The 12,546-nt window shown below is 54.2% G+C and overlaps 1 protein-coding gene across 3 annotated transcripts in view; it reads right to left on the reverse strand.

The window, feature by feature from the left end:
- Positions 1-215: 215 nt before the first annotated feature.
- The window catches only part of RNF43 (ring finger protein 43), a 64,173-nt gene continuing 51,842 nt past the window's right edge, over positions 216-12,546 (reverse strand). For all 3 annotated transcript variants that reach the window (XM_087854539.1, XM_045773125.2, XM_087854538.1), the window contains 7 exons: positions 9,749-9,823; positions 9,517-9,648; positions 8,814-8,918; positions 7,540-7,701; positions 6,908-7,010; positions 4,930-6,276; positions 216-2,505 (listed from right to left, as the gene is read on the reverse strand). In XM_087854539.1, the coding sequence (XP_087710665.1) occupies positions 2,462-2,505; positions 4,930-6,276; positions 6,908-7,010; positions 7,540-7,701; positions 8,814-8,918; positions 9,517-9,648; positions 9,749-9,823 (1,968 nt within the window). In that variant the 3' untranslated portion in view covers positions 216-2,461. The remainder of the gene's footprint in view (positions 2,506-4,929; positions 6,277-6,907; positions 7,011-7,539; positions 7,702-8,813; positions 8,919-9,516; positions 9,649-9,748; positions 9,824-12,546) is intronic.

The raw sequence follows: 12,546 nt of genomic DNA on the forward strand, positions 1-12,546 counted from the left end.
ATCAGGGACAGCCCCTTTCTTCCCGAGAGCAGTATAGGGTTTCCGTTTGCCGTCCGCCGGAGTGCTGGCTTGTGAGCCGATGGCGCTTAACAGGAGTATTTATTTTTTAAAACTCTTCGCGTACTTTCCTTGTTCCAGCTGATAATTTAGGCTCTGTGCAGCTTTTAGCATTTAGAAAGTTCCTTTACTTGAGAACATCTGTAGGGGATAGGAGATTGTGTCTTTTTTTTTTTTTTTTCATTTCACCTTATAGGAAGCTAGATTCTTCTTTGCTCTGTGGTTCAAAACTGGGCAACGGACAGTGACTACCCCTGTGAAAGCTTTCCTGGAGAAACAGAGGGGAAATGTGCTTTGTGAGGATGGGAGCAAAGGCTGCCCCAGGCTCTGTGGAATTCCTACCGACTTAGCACCGGCTCTTGAGCCTCACAGTAGTCCCCTGAGTAGAGAGCACAGTCATTTGTGTTTATCAGAATTGGAGCTCTGGGATATAAATAGTTTCAGGCCCTGCTGTTCTATCCTCCCAACCAGGCCTCCCAGCTGAAACAGAGCTTCTTCAAGCGGGGGGCCTGCTTCTTGTGCCCATGCCATGCTGTGTTCAGATGGGCTCTGACTGGGGTGAGAATGTTCTTCAGCACTGGATACTTTTCCACCTCCAAACATGCTTTCACTCTTATCTCTGGGGAGCCCTGCAACAACTCAGGGAAGTAGGCCTATTTTATGGGCGGAAAAAGAGAGGCACAGAGTATTTGCCCAAGGTCACAAAGTCACGGAAGCATCACAAATAAGAGTGTGAAGTAAAAGAATAATAATACAGATAACAACTGGACCACAGAATCCAGTCATGCTTTCCCCCTTCCCTGATCTCATAAACCATGCTTTTAGGGGCTTACAAACCAATTCTTGTTGCCTAGCCCACCACTCTGTCCTATCCTTTCATACATCATAGCCTAACCTCTGCCAGAAATAATTTATTTCTGTCAATGTAGAAGATGAAGCTGTTACCCCGAGTGACAGTCATGACAGAACAAAACCACGAGACCAGACCGCATTTATGGATAAATATATTAGCAAATAAATACATTTCTCAACATAGTGCCTGATTCAAGCGTCTTTCTGTCTGGTTCAGAATATAAATACCCATGTGGGTGCCTAGGTGCTAGTTCCCCACTGACTCTGAGGGAAGAAGATTCCCAGGTAGGGTCCTGTGCCCACTTAGCTCCCACATTCACATTCCAAATGGGATAATGCCTGAGGAGCCGGCAATGGTCCAGCTGCCCTGAGGTGAATGTCACCCTCAGGATGCCCCTCAGCCTTTGCCCACTCGGTACCAGCTACCCGGGCCAGATGTCCTGCACGCACAGCCTCTTGCATGCATACCTTCCTGGGTGTCCCTGGCCTGTGTGGCTTATCACGGGACGCTGGGCCTCAGAACCATCTAAACCCAAATGTCCCACTTTGCTTTTCCTTTGTTTTCCCCTGTTCCTCATCCCTGCTCCGAGAGAAAACTCCCAGAGAAGAATTTGTTGTTGTCCTTGTTCAGCTGTAATTCTGTCTTTTCTACCTTCATTCCATCCTCCCTCTTCTAGATGAAGTCCAGCAGAAATCCTTTCTTTCCACCTCCTTTGGGACTTTGAGATAGGCAATCTCCAGGAAAGAATTATTCCCTCCCCACTACCCCCACCCCCACCCCCAAGAGGAACTGGGGCTGCTGGAGTGACAAGGGACTTTGAAAGTCAGAGGCTTCATCCCAGGTTCTTCAGGGTGCTGTACCACTTTAGGGACAGAACTGCACACCCTGGCTTCCCAGAGCCTCCCCTCTGACTTCATATAGTGGATCTGACCATTAAGGACAAGAAGGGAAAAACATTCTCCCTTATGCACCAGGGCAGGTACTGCCTGGAGAAGCTGCAGGGCCTCCCTTTCTAGGGCTCGGCGCTCACCTATGTTCCTGATCCTTTCGCAAAGAAGGAAAATGATAAAAGCCAGGGTTGCTGCTGATGCAGCAGCTTTACCGAAGAGTCAAAGCTGGTGTGTAGGACTCACCCAAGAAAGGAGGTAAGAAGGACCCCATTGGCAGGTATGTCATGAGACTTGGGATGAGGAAGACCTGCTGGGCCTGGGGAAAGGAGCAGCACCTTTATAACACCTAGTTACCCATATCTAGCTTCCTGTTCTCAAAAAACAGCCTTTAGGGGAGCCAGCCCACACAGGTAGTAGCTGGTTGCCTGGCCGGACACCGACTTGCTGCACTGCAGATGCGTTCTGCACACAAGGTCCAGAGCTGGGAGCAGGGAACACCTGCCACCCACCATCACCACTCCTCTTCCGGAGCTCCCAGGCAGTATGGCAAAAAACAGGGCTGTTTTCTGAGGTCCTTTCTTCTCTCAGGAGCAAGACTCTGTGCCAGGTAGGGCCCGAGTCATCCGGCGCACACTCTTGGTTGGAGCTAGGTCTGAGCATCTCACACGGCCTGTTCGCACAGCTCCTCAATCTCCTCTTCTGAGCCTGCGTGTAGAGAGAGGGGAGGAAAGAGGTCACCGAGGGTCAGGCCAGCCTCTTTCCTGTTCCACCTGCAAGTACGGCTGGGAGAGGACCACAGAGAGGGAGGAGCAGGGAATGTGCCCAGAAGGGGCAATTAGACTGAAAGCTGGGAGGGGCCCCAGTTGGGATACAGGGGAGAGAAAAACAAAAAAGCTAAAGAAAGAGAAACATACAGCAATCAGTGTGTTACAAATACTATTCGCTCATTAACCCAATAAACACTTATGAAGCACTTGTGAATCTGGCCTGTTACCATGTGCCACATAGAAGAATAAGCAGGGACCTCACAATCTTACAGCAGAGAAGGTGTGCATGCAAAGGGAAATTATGCAGTGGGACAGGACCGGATCATAAGACCTTTCCTGGAAAAGGGAAAGATCACATTCAAGTGGAGCAATCAGGAAGGGCTTCGTGAAAGCGAAGATAAATGAGCTGGTCCTGCAGAAATAGATAAGAATTGGATTTATAGGAATAGGAAGGCAGCAGAATATTCTGGATTATAGGAACCACAAGAAGTGTTTACTAGGTTTGGCTAAAGCATGGGGCAGGAGAAGGGAAGGGGAAGAGTGAAAAGAAAAGTGGGGAAGGAAGATGGGGGCTCGCTGGTGCTAGAGCCTTGAAGGCCAAACCAGGCTCAGTTTTTCTTTACTGTGGACAAAACAGAGGACGTGGAAATTTCTGGACAGTTTATTTGAGGGAGGTGAGTCTGGCAGCAGCAGGTGAACAGGGTCACTGTGCTGCACGACTCCGCAGAACAGCCTGTATGTGCAGGGCCCAGCCTTCGTGGCCCTCCCTGTAAGAGGGGAGGGGAGAGCTGGGAGGCTCTTTAGGGTTAGGGCCATCATTCTGAAGGAGAAGGTAAAAAAGCTCTCAGGGACGGCGTTAAGAGAACCTGGCGCTGACTGGATTTGAGGAGCAGGGAAGAGGGAGGCATTGGAACTAGTTCTAAGTACGGCAGACAGGGGAGGTGGTGGTCTGGCTCCAGCAGCCCCGAAAGCACACATGTGACAGGGTCCTAATGGATCATCAAACACACGACCAAAGCTTGCTTTACATGGCTCCGTGGAAGCCATGATTTTCTCTACTGTAATTGTGTACATGCCTGTGACCCCACAGACCTGGATCTCCTGGTTGACAAACCATGTCCTCAGAGCCTAGCCTGGAACCTAGCCCATAGCAAGCATCCAATGCAGGAAGGAAAAAGGAGGGAAGTGAATGAATGAATGAATGAATGATAACAGCTCTAGGTCTCGACTGTAGGGTTCCTAGACTGTGAGGTCTTATATTTCCGGACCTTTGGGTTCCCTTTTGGGGTGCCTAGTGATAGCTGTAGGCAAAGAGCTGTGTCATCCACACCATGGGGGAAAGTGGGGGAGGGGTGCTCTGGAGGAGGAAGAGGAGGATTTGAGCAAATAAACACCACGTTAAAATTGAGGATTTACGTTATCACCATTGGTTGTAATACAATTATCAGGGAAGCACTGAGGCCCGAGGAAAATGGGGTTGGTCTTATTAACAAGGGTGCTTAGAAAGGAAGCCTTAGTTGTTCTTTTACCCCAGGGGGAGAGGAGAAAACCTAAGGACCCACAGGGCTGCTGGGAACCACCCATGATCTTTTTTTTTTCTTTGCTTTGCTTTCTTTCTTTCTTCCTTTTTTTTTTTTTTTTAATCATTTACATAGGTCTTCTCGTATGGCCTAGTGTTATGGATATCTGCAATTATTTCTCCTACAAGACCTCATATTGCCTAGGATTACAGCTATCAGTAATTACTTCTCCATGCTCTCCTCAAGAGCAAGGAACACTTCTTGGCCTTCTTTGTATTTAAAGCTGATAATTGGGGGCGGCTGGGTGGTTCAGTCAGTTAAGCACCTGACTCTTGGCTTCTGCTCAGGTCATGATCTTGGGGTTGCGGGATCATGATCCTGGGGTCATGGGATCGAGCCCCACATCAGACTCTGCACTCAGCAGGGAGTCTGCTTGAATATTCTCTCCCTCTGCCCCTCCCCACTCACCCCCCTCAAATAAATAAATAAATACATCTTTAGAGCTGATAACTGAACTGGGTGCACACCTTTACTCATTATTATAATACTGAAACACTTACATTTGAGCTGCTGCCTCAAACCACTGCAAGTGCTTTCTGATGTTTCACCCACATGGCCGCTTCCCCTGAGCCTCCCTCTGGTCTGGCAACTAAAGGAGTAACACCTGGCGGAGTCAGAGTCCTTCAGCCAGCATCCTATGCTATGCCTGTTGTTCAATATTTTGTATGTTACCCCACTGCACCTTCTCAGCTTCTGTCAACCCCTTGTTGGCTGACTTCACCCATTCTGCAATAACCTCTGGTACCTTCTCCAAACCACACTCTCTTCCCCTGCAAACTCACCAGGCTGGGCTGGCGGCACCTGGCAGTGTGGGTAAGGGCACGGCCTGCCCTCTGGGGTGCCAGAACTCCATTCGGAAGGCCCCTCTCCAGGTGGGTGTGGTCCTAGGGACTGGCGTGGAGTCAGACACAACCACACTGGCTGTGAACTTGAGTAACAAGAACCTGGGCTTTCTGGTAGCAGCCTCCTGTCCACGCCTGGAGGTCCAAAGATCAACGGGTGGGCCTCCGGGGACCAAGGGTATGCCAAGCTGGTACTGTAATGGGGAAAAATCTGGCAAGCTGGGTGTGCAGTCAAGTCCTGGGGCCGAGAAGCTGGGGTGGGCTCTGAGAGGCCCCCCCGCCTTTTCCTCTGTGGGTGTCGAACAGGGAGGCTGGATTTCTGCAGATGGAAGAGGCTGCTAGGACTGGGGTTGGCAGCATCAGCTGGGCCTGGGGCTGCCTCCATGAGGGCCCTGGACCATTGTGGGTTGGGGAGCTGCCCTGAAGGGGCCGTTGGGTTGGATCTGGCACCTTGCTGATCAGAGGAAGGTGGCTCTGGCTGGGGCTGTGTCTGAGGAAAGGCAAGCCTGGCCTGGGGGGCCCCAGTTTCTGGGCCAGGCTTCCGGCCATGCCACTGGAAGCGTTTTTTGTAGTGGTGCCGGTGGCGGTGGTAGTGGACGTGGCTGGAAACCTGGGTTTCCCCTGTGGGCACCACTGAGTCCAAAGAACGGGGCCGAGAGGTCACACTAGGCTGAGTCTCCTCCCCCCGGGGCTCCCCTTCCGGGCTGCAGTACACCAAGGGATCAAAGTCACTGCTCAGGGAGCTGCGGAAGGTAGAGCTGCTGCCGTGGATGCCCTGCAGACTGATGTCCGTGCAGTTGACCACCGAGTCACTCGAGGAGCCGTGACAGGGCCCCGAACTGGAGTCACTGGCGGGCCCATCGGCCATGTAGCCGCTGCGTTCTGTGCGGTAGCTTTCTCCAGAACCACTGCTGTCATGAGGCCTGGCCCGGCGTGGGGGTGCTGGGCAAGCAGAAAGGTGCTGCGAGGTGCACCGGAGGTGGCTCAGTCCCCAGCCCTGCGCATAGGGGTGCTGGGCCCCTGCCAGGCGCTGCTGCTCGCCTGGAGCCCTGGGATGTGCAGCTCTGGGGAGGCGGTGGTGCCGGGGGGCCATGCCTGGTTCCTGGGATGTTAGGAAGGGGCCAGGTCGTGGGGGCTGAGCCACTGCGCTCCGGGAAGGGCCCAACAGGTAGGCAGCGGGTAGGTGGTAGTGGGCATGGCCAGGATGCTGGCGAATGAGGTGGAGTCTCCGGCCTGGTTCCTGGTAAGACCGAGAGGGTCCCAGGGACTGAGAAAACGAATCTCCCTCTGGAAGAAAGAACCAAGAGCACAGGTGTTTGACTCCACCGACCTCCTCCGGAGGGTGGCTAGAGCAGCCGTTCAAGCCTACGGAGCCTGCGCGTCCAGTCCGAGTTGGGGGCCAAGGACACTCCTACTCTGCCTGCGCCCTGGCACACCGCGGCTCCTTGCAGCCAGTCTCTCCCTGGGAGCTCCACTAAGCACGTCCACCCTGCTCCCCCCAGCAGCCCTCACGGGAGGGCTCTCTCACTCAGGGCCTCCACAGGCCAGTAGTGCACCTTGGGGTAAATTAGAAAAAGGCTCTTCTTCCTCAAGGCACTTCACTTGCACCTTTTAGGAAATTTTCATATTATCCTGGTCTTGTTATATTAAGATACTTTATTGCCACAAAATCAGAATTATAAATACACAGACCACCGAGATTTAACTTCAACAAAGTTGTCATAGAAATACAAACCATTTTAAAGTAATAAAGAAGCCTACGATGTGAATGGTGCCCCCCTTCATACGAGTCCCTCTAAAGAACTATTAAGGCAAAGCTGCTTTCTCCTCAGCTTCCAGGCAACACCCTTCGGCAGAAGGCAGCCTTGTCCTAGACCCCTCTGGCTGCACACAGGGGAGGGCTCGGCCCACCTCCTACCTACGATGTTGAACATGCAGAGAGGGCAAGTCCGATGCTGATGCAGCCAGGGGTCCACACACACACGATGGAACTCATGGAGGCAGGAAATGACCCGCAGCTCCTGCAGAACACAAGGGGTCCAAACCCAAGTTATCTGTAGCCACAGCAGTAAAACCAGGATTCCCCCAACTCCCTCCCGCCTCTCCTTCCTGCTCTGACCTTCTTGTAAAATACCACATAGTAGAATAGAAACAGTAAGGGCTTTGGTGTCAGGTAAACCTGGATTTTGCCACTCAGCTGCATGACCTTGGGCAAGTTCCTTAACAGATAGTTTTCTGCTCCAAAGCGAGGATGAAAGCCGAACCTGCCCCCACCGAGCGCCGTCAGGAGGCTAAAGTGAGCTCATGCACCTAAAGCACTCCCTGCAGGGCCTGGCACGCGGTACACACTCGGCAAGGACCAGCTCTCTTCCCCTGGAAGACCAGGAAAACAGCCAGACCTCGGGGCTGCTCCTCCCTCTGCCTCACGAGAGATACACAGCACAGACGCAGCCGGAGCACCCGCAGCGGCCTGCAGTGCCTCGCACAGCCTCCCGCTCTCCCCCTTCCCTCCGCAGCCTGGTCACCGAGGGCGAGCAAGCCCGGCCTTACCTGGCCCTCAGAGAACTCCTCCAGGCAGATGGCACACACGGGCGCGGAGCCACAGCTGCTACTGGAGTCCGGCCACTCAGCCCGCGCCCTCCTGCAGCTGGCCCGGTACCTCCTGGTGGCCAGCTGGCTGATGGCCCAGGCTGTTCGCTGTTGAAGGGGATCCTGGGAAGAGGGGTGGGCCTCAGACTAGGGCAAGGGCTCCTCTTCCCCCACCCCGGGACCTCAGTTTGTACTTGGTTCCCAGTCACCCAGTGAGATAGATCATAGGGCCGACTGACTGCCCCTAGGAGTCTGGCCCCTTCGAGCTCACACAGGGCTCTGCCAAGCTGGCCACACCCTCGCACCCACCCCCCTTCATACCTTCTCGCTTTCCTTCCCTTGATGGCCCAGGAGAGAAGTTTTTCATCCAAACACCTGCTTGACATCTTAACTTGGCTATCTAATAGCCCATCAAACTGAATTCCTAATCCCATTAACCACCCAATGACGCACCCATCCTCGCCCCTTGAAACTTAAGTCAGATCGTGGTACTACTTCTGCTCCAAATCCTCTAGCCACTCCCACTTCGCCCAGGGTGAAAAACACAGGCCCTGCCAATGGCCTCAGCAGTCCGGCACACTCCTGTCCCAACCTCCCGCTCTGCCCTTTCACTAGCTCTATTCCGGCCACATGGCCGCCTGGCTATCCCTCAGACACACTGGGCACACTTCTGCCTCAAGGCCTTTGCCTCTACTGTGCTCTCTGTCCGACCACACTCTCCCCAGATATCTGCACATACGACCCCCTCACCCACTGAGGGTCTTTCCTGTAAATGCTGTCCTCCCAGTAAAGCCTTCTCTGGCTTTGCTTTTAAAAATTAACCCTTTCCCTTTACATTCCCTCTTTCCTCTTCTATTTTATTTTTCTCTCTGGAACACACCACCATCCAAAATACTACATAGTTGATTCATTTATTTTGTTTAGTGTCTGTCTCTTCCCGTTAGAATGAAAGCTCCCCCAGGGACGGGATCTTCCTTTTGTTCACTGTGCTACTGCCAACACCTGGACCCGGGCCTGGCCCATACGAGGAGCTCTCTCTCTGCTGAATAAATAAATGAATGGACAATCCTACGTGGAGGGGCTGCTGGAGACCAACAAGTCAGTGCCAGGGTATTTAGATGGAAACGGCTTCAAGAGCATAAGGGCACCTTCTTTCCTCCCTTTTCCCTTCCTGCTCTTTCCCCTCCCCCACACACGAACATGCCCACTTCTGCCAGGGAGCCCGCTCCGCTCACCGGCCTGCTGTGGCGGGGGCGGCACCGGACGCGCAGCACTGAAGCCAGGATGACCACGAAGATGGTGCCCACCACTGTCAGGAGGATCCACACGTCGTAATCTGGCTGCGGGAGTGAGCGGAGGTGGAAAGAGTCATAGCTCTGGAAGGAGCTGGGCCAGTCTGGGAGAAAGTCAGGTGCCCAGGAGACAGATAGCTAGAGGTCCCCTTGAGTCTTCCAGCAGAGGGGACGAGGTGGGGAGGAACGTGCAGGTGGGGTTAGGTGGTGGCTCTCTGCCCACGGGCACTCATAGGAGAGGCTCCTCCAGATGTGCGCTGGGAGAGGTCCTATCTGAAGATCTGTGTGCTTGGGGAAAGGAGGAAATGGACCCCCTGCAGAGCGGGAGCCTCCCAGTGGCCAGCTGCGGGGCATCGGGGGCTGGGGGCCAGGGTTTTATTCAGGCTCTGCTACTCTGCGCCCTGAAACCACAGAGCAGAAAACAACTTCAGAACTCAGCGGGCCTCATCTATTCATTCTGCAGACGAAGCCCAGGGGGAGAAGAAACTTGTCCAGAAGCACACAGCTGGTGGGTGAAGTTGAGCTATAGGGTTTCTAAATTCTCTTTAGCTCCAGGAGTCCCAGGGCTTTCGATGGGAGTTGCCTCAGGACAAAGTGGTGGTGAGAACGGGTGCTAGGGCAGGGTCTGGAGATCTGGCGCACTTACCCAGGTTGGGGGCTCCTTCAGCTCAATCCTAACGTGGGCCTTTCGGTTCTTGTACACAAACTCCATCAGCTTCTCAGCGTCCTTACCCCAGATCAACACCACCGGCCAAGTCAGCCCCAGGGGCTGCTGCAGCTGCATGAGGGGAAAGTGCCCACAAGGGCTGCTGTGTCCTGACTTGTCTTTCCGCAGGTGACTTTACTCCCTCCTCAAACACCCCAGTGTCCCTGGGTACCTGCTCAGCAGCTGCTCGATCCTCCGTGATGTCAAAAAGGACGGCGCTAGCGCCTCGCTCCCCTGCCATCCGGGCCTGCAGAGACACAGCAGAGGTCCCGCTGGGGTCAGAGGAGGACATAGCCCGTCCATGCCCTGGCCTCACCCTCACGCATCTATGCGTTCCGGGGACATTGCACACCCGTAGGTCTGCACGCTCGTATATGACACATGCGAGGGGGCAGTGGGACTAGGTCCCTGTCCTGCCCTGAGCTCACCCAGCTCCCACTGCCTTCAAGGACAACATTCAAGCCTTCCTTGTGTAATCAAGTCAACCCTTAACAAGGATTTAGCAGGTGCCAGGTAGTGGAATAGACTCTAGACCTAAGGACAAATGAGACCTCTCCCGGCTCAAAGCTCCACAAGTCTGCCTTCACTAAGAGCTGGGAGAACAGAAAGCAGGGAATGACCAGCACCCCGAGGGAGTGGGGAAGGGTGACCAGTCCCCAGTACAGAGAGGGAGAAGGGGTGCAAGACAGGTGGAGAGCTCCTTGAGAATAGAGCTGGGCTTTCCAAGGGTCAACCATGCCTGACAAGAGGAGCCTGCAGGGCATCCCCCAAAGGCCCGGGACCCTGCTGCCACCCAAGGTCTCCATGGCAGAGCCCTAGGCTCAGCCTATTTCTTGGTGTCTCTCTCCCTGCCACAGTCTAATTTGCCAACACATTTCCTGGCTCCAATTCAAGGACTTAATGGGGCCCCTTTCCAGCGTTTTGTCCCTGCACCCCCTCCCTGAGGTGGCACTGGAGATTCGATGGGGAGGGACCTGAGGGGCTGTTCCCACAAGGGCACAACTGTGCGTGCATGCTTGCCAAGGCTCCAAGAGCAGGCATGGGACAGCAGAACCTAGCCAGCCGGGCAGAGCAGAGCCAAAAAGAGAAAAAAAAGCAGGAATCTAGCAGCTCTGGGTGTGGGGTAAGAGAAGGGAGATAAGAGCAAGGGGTGGGTGGAGGCGCAAGGGCAAAGGAGCGAGACAGATACTGTCCTGCCTTGGCATCGGGCCGCCCTGCCCGGCACCACCACTCACCAGCCTTTCTCCCCAAAGCAGAGGCTCATCTCGTAAGGGTATCAGGCTGGGGCCTCTTGCCCCTGGGGACCTGCTGAGTCTTTGGGGCTGGGCTGCAGGCACCGAAGGAGTTAATCCCTCTGCCAGCAGTGGTGGCAGGCAGAGGAGCCAGTGCTGGGGCTTACTCACACGCTCAGGCCTTTGATCTCTGCTTTCCTTCCCTGGGGAGAGCCTGTCCGGGCAGGTCTCCTGCCTGGCAGGCCAGGGGAGCGGCTCCTTGCTCCCGTTCCTCACTCCCCAGGAGGCAGCAGGGACCAGGGGCCCCTCAGAACTGGCAGCCTGCAGGCAGGGGAGCCCTGGAAGGTGGTGAAGACTCTCTAGCGAGGCCCCATTTTGGGTCAGGAGGGTAACTGTCCCCCTTCTTCCTTCCCTCCCTCCCTCCCTCCCTCCCTGAGTTGCTGAGGAGCTGGGCTGGACTGTCTAACAGCACCTAGGCCCAGCCCAGGCTCAGGCTCAGGCTCGCCAGCCTAAATGACTGGAAATTCACAAGACTCCAGAGTGGAATTGTTGAAGAAATTGAGAGGTCACAGCCTTCAGTGTCCTCCTGCCCATTTACTCCCAGGAAGTCCAGCCCAACTAGGTGACCCCAGGCAAAGAGAAGCTCTCCCGTTTTCAGAAACCCTCCAACCAGGGTATGGGAGCAGCTCCAGAGAACAAGGAGAGGGGCTCCCACTGCTAATGTCACCGTCTAGGACTTGGCTAAGGCATGAGGAGGTCACCCCAGTAGTGAAAGAATTGAAACTCCTGGACCCTGCCTGCTACCCAGGCCTCATGTTTCTCATGCCCAGATTGAGACCCTACACCCAGCCCAGCCTGGAAGAGCATGAGGGAAGGGCACAGGCTTCCTTCTCCAGAGATTTTCTTAGTCCTCCCCCTCCAACCCCGTCTTTGAAGGATTGGGGTAGGAACAGTGGAAAGTAATTACCCTGATGTTCAAACACCCCAGCCCATTACAGCCCATAATTACAAAGTTGTAAAAGAGATCAAAGAGAGAGTACTGGCCAACAGGACTTTCAAGCAGTGGGTACCTGTGTCCAGAGTTCTAGGAATCAAAAAGCAAGACTTGGGGCCAGATGGCAGCCCACCCTGGGGCTGGAGTTTCCCTCCAGCCACCTGCACCCAAGAAGGTAGGAGAGAGGGAGAGAAAGAAGCACTTCTTGGGAGACTGGAAGCTGGAAGGCAGAGAGGGTGGGTAGGCCTTCTGCATGGGAAGACTGGGCTCTAGAAAAACAATGCAGAGATCTCTTTTGGAGCTGCAAAGAGACAGCCAGCCCCCTTGCTGGCTGCCCAAGGCTTCTAGCCACTGGAAGCAGTGCACTGCGGGAATTGAAGACAACTCCCTGCACCTGTCTGGGCTGTAGGTTTCCTCTCCAGACACAGCGGCAGTCTCTGTCACCGCATCCTCATCAAAGACTGACCGAGGACCTACTGTGCCCAGGGCACCTAGCAAGGGAAGGCCAGGCCCTCTAGAACAACTCATCATCTAGTTGTAGAGACAAGGCATATACATAATAGAATGCTGATAACATTCTAGAGTACAAATGAATGAAACAGACCAGTAGTTCCCACATCTTGTTTCACTGCAGAAAGTCCTTCCCTCCACTCCCCCCCCCCGACACAATCTGACACAAATTTTCAATACACAATAAAAGCGAGCTGAGTTTGAGGATGGGGGTGGAGTTAAGGGCCTTGGTTT

Source organism: Ursus americanus, chromosome 23, assembly GCF_024610735.1.
Source record: "Ursus americanus isolate L20-20 chromosome 23, mUrsAme1.1.p, whole genome shotgun sequence".
In the NCBI taxonomy this organism is placed as follows: domain Eukaryota; kingdom Metazoa; phylum Chordata; class Mammalia; order Carnivora; family Ursidae; genus Ursus; species Ursus americanus.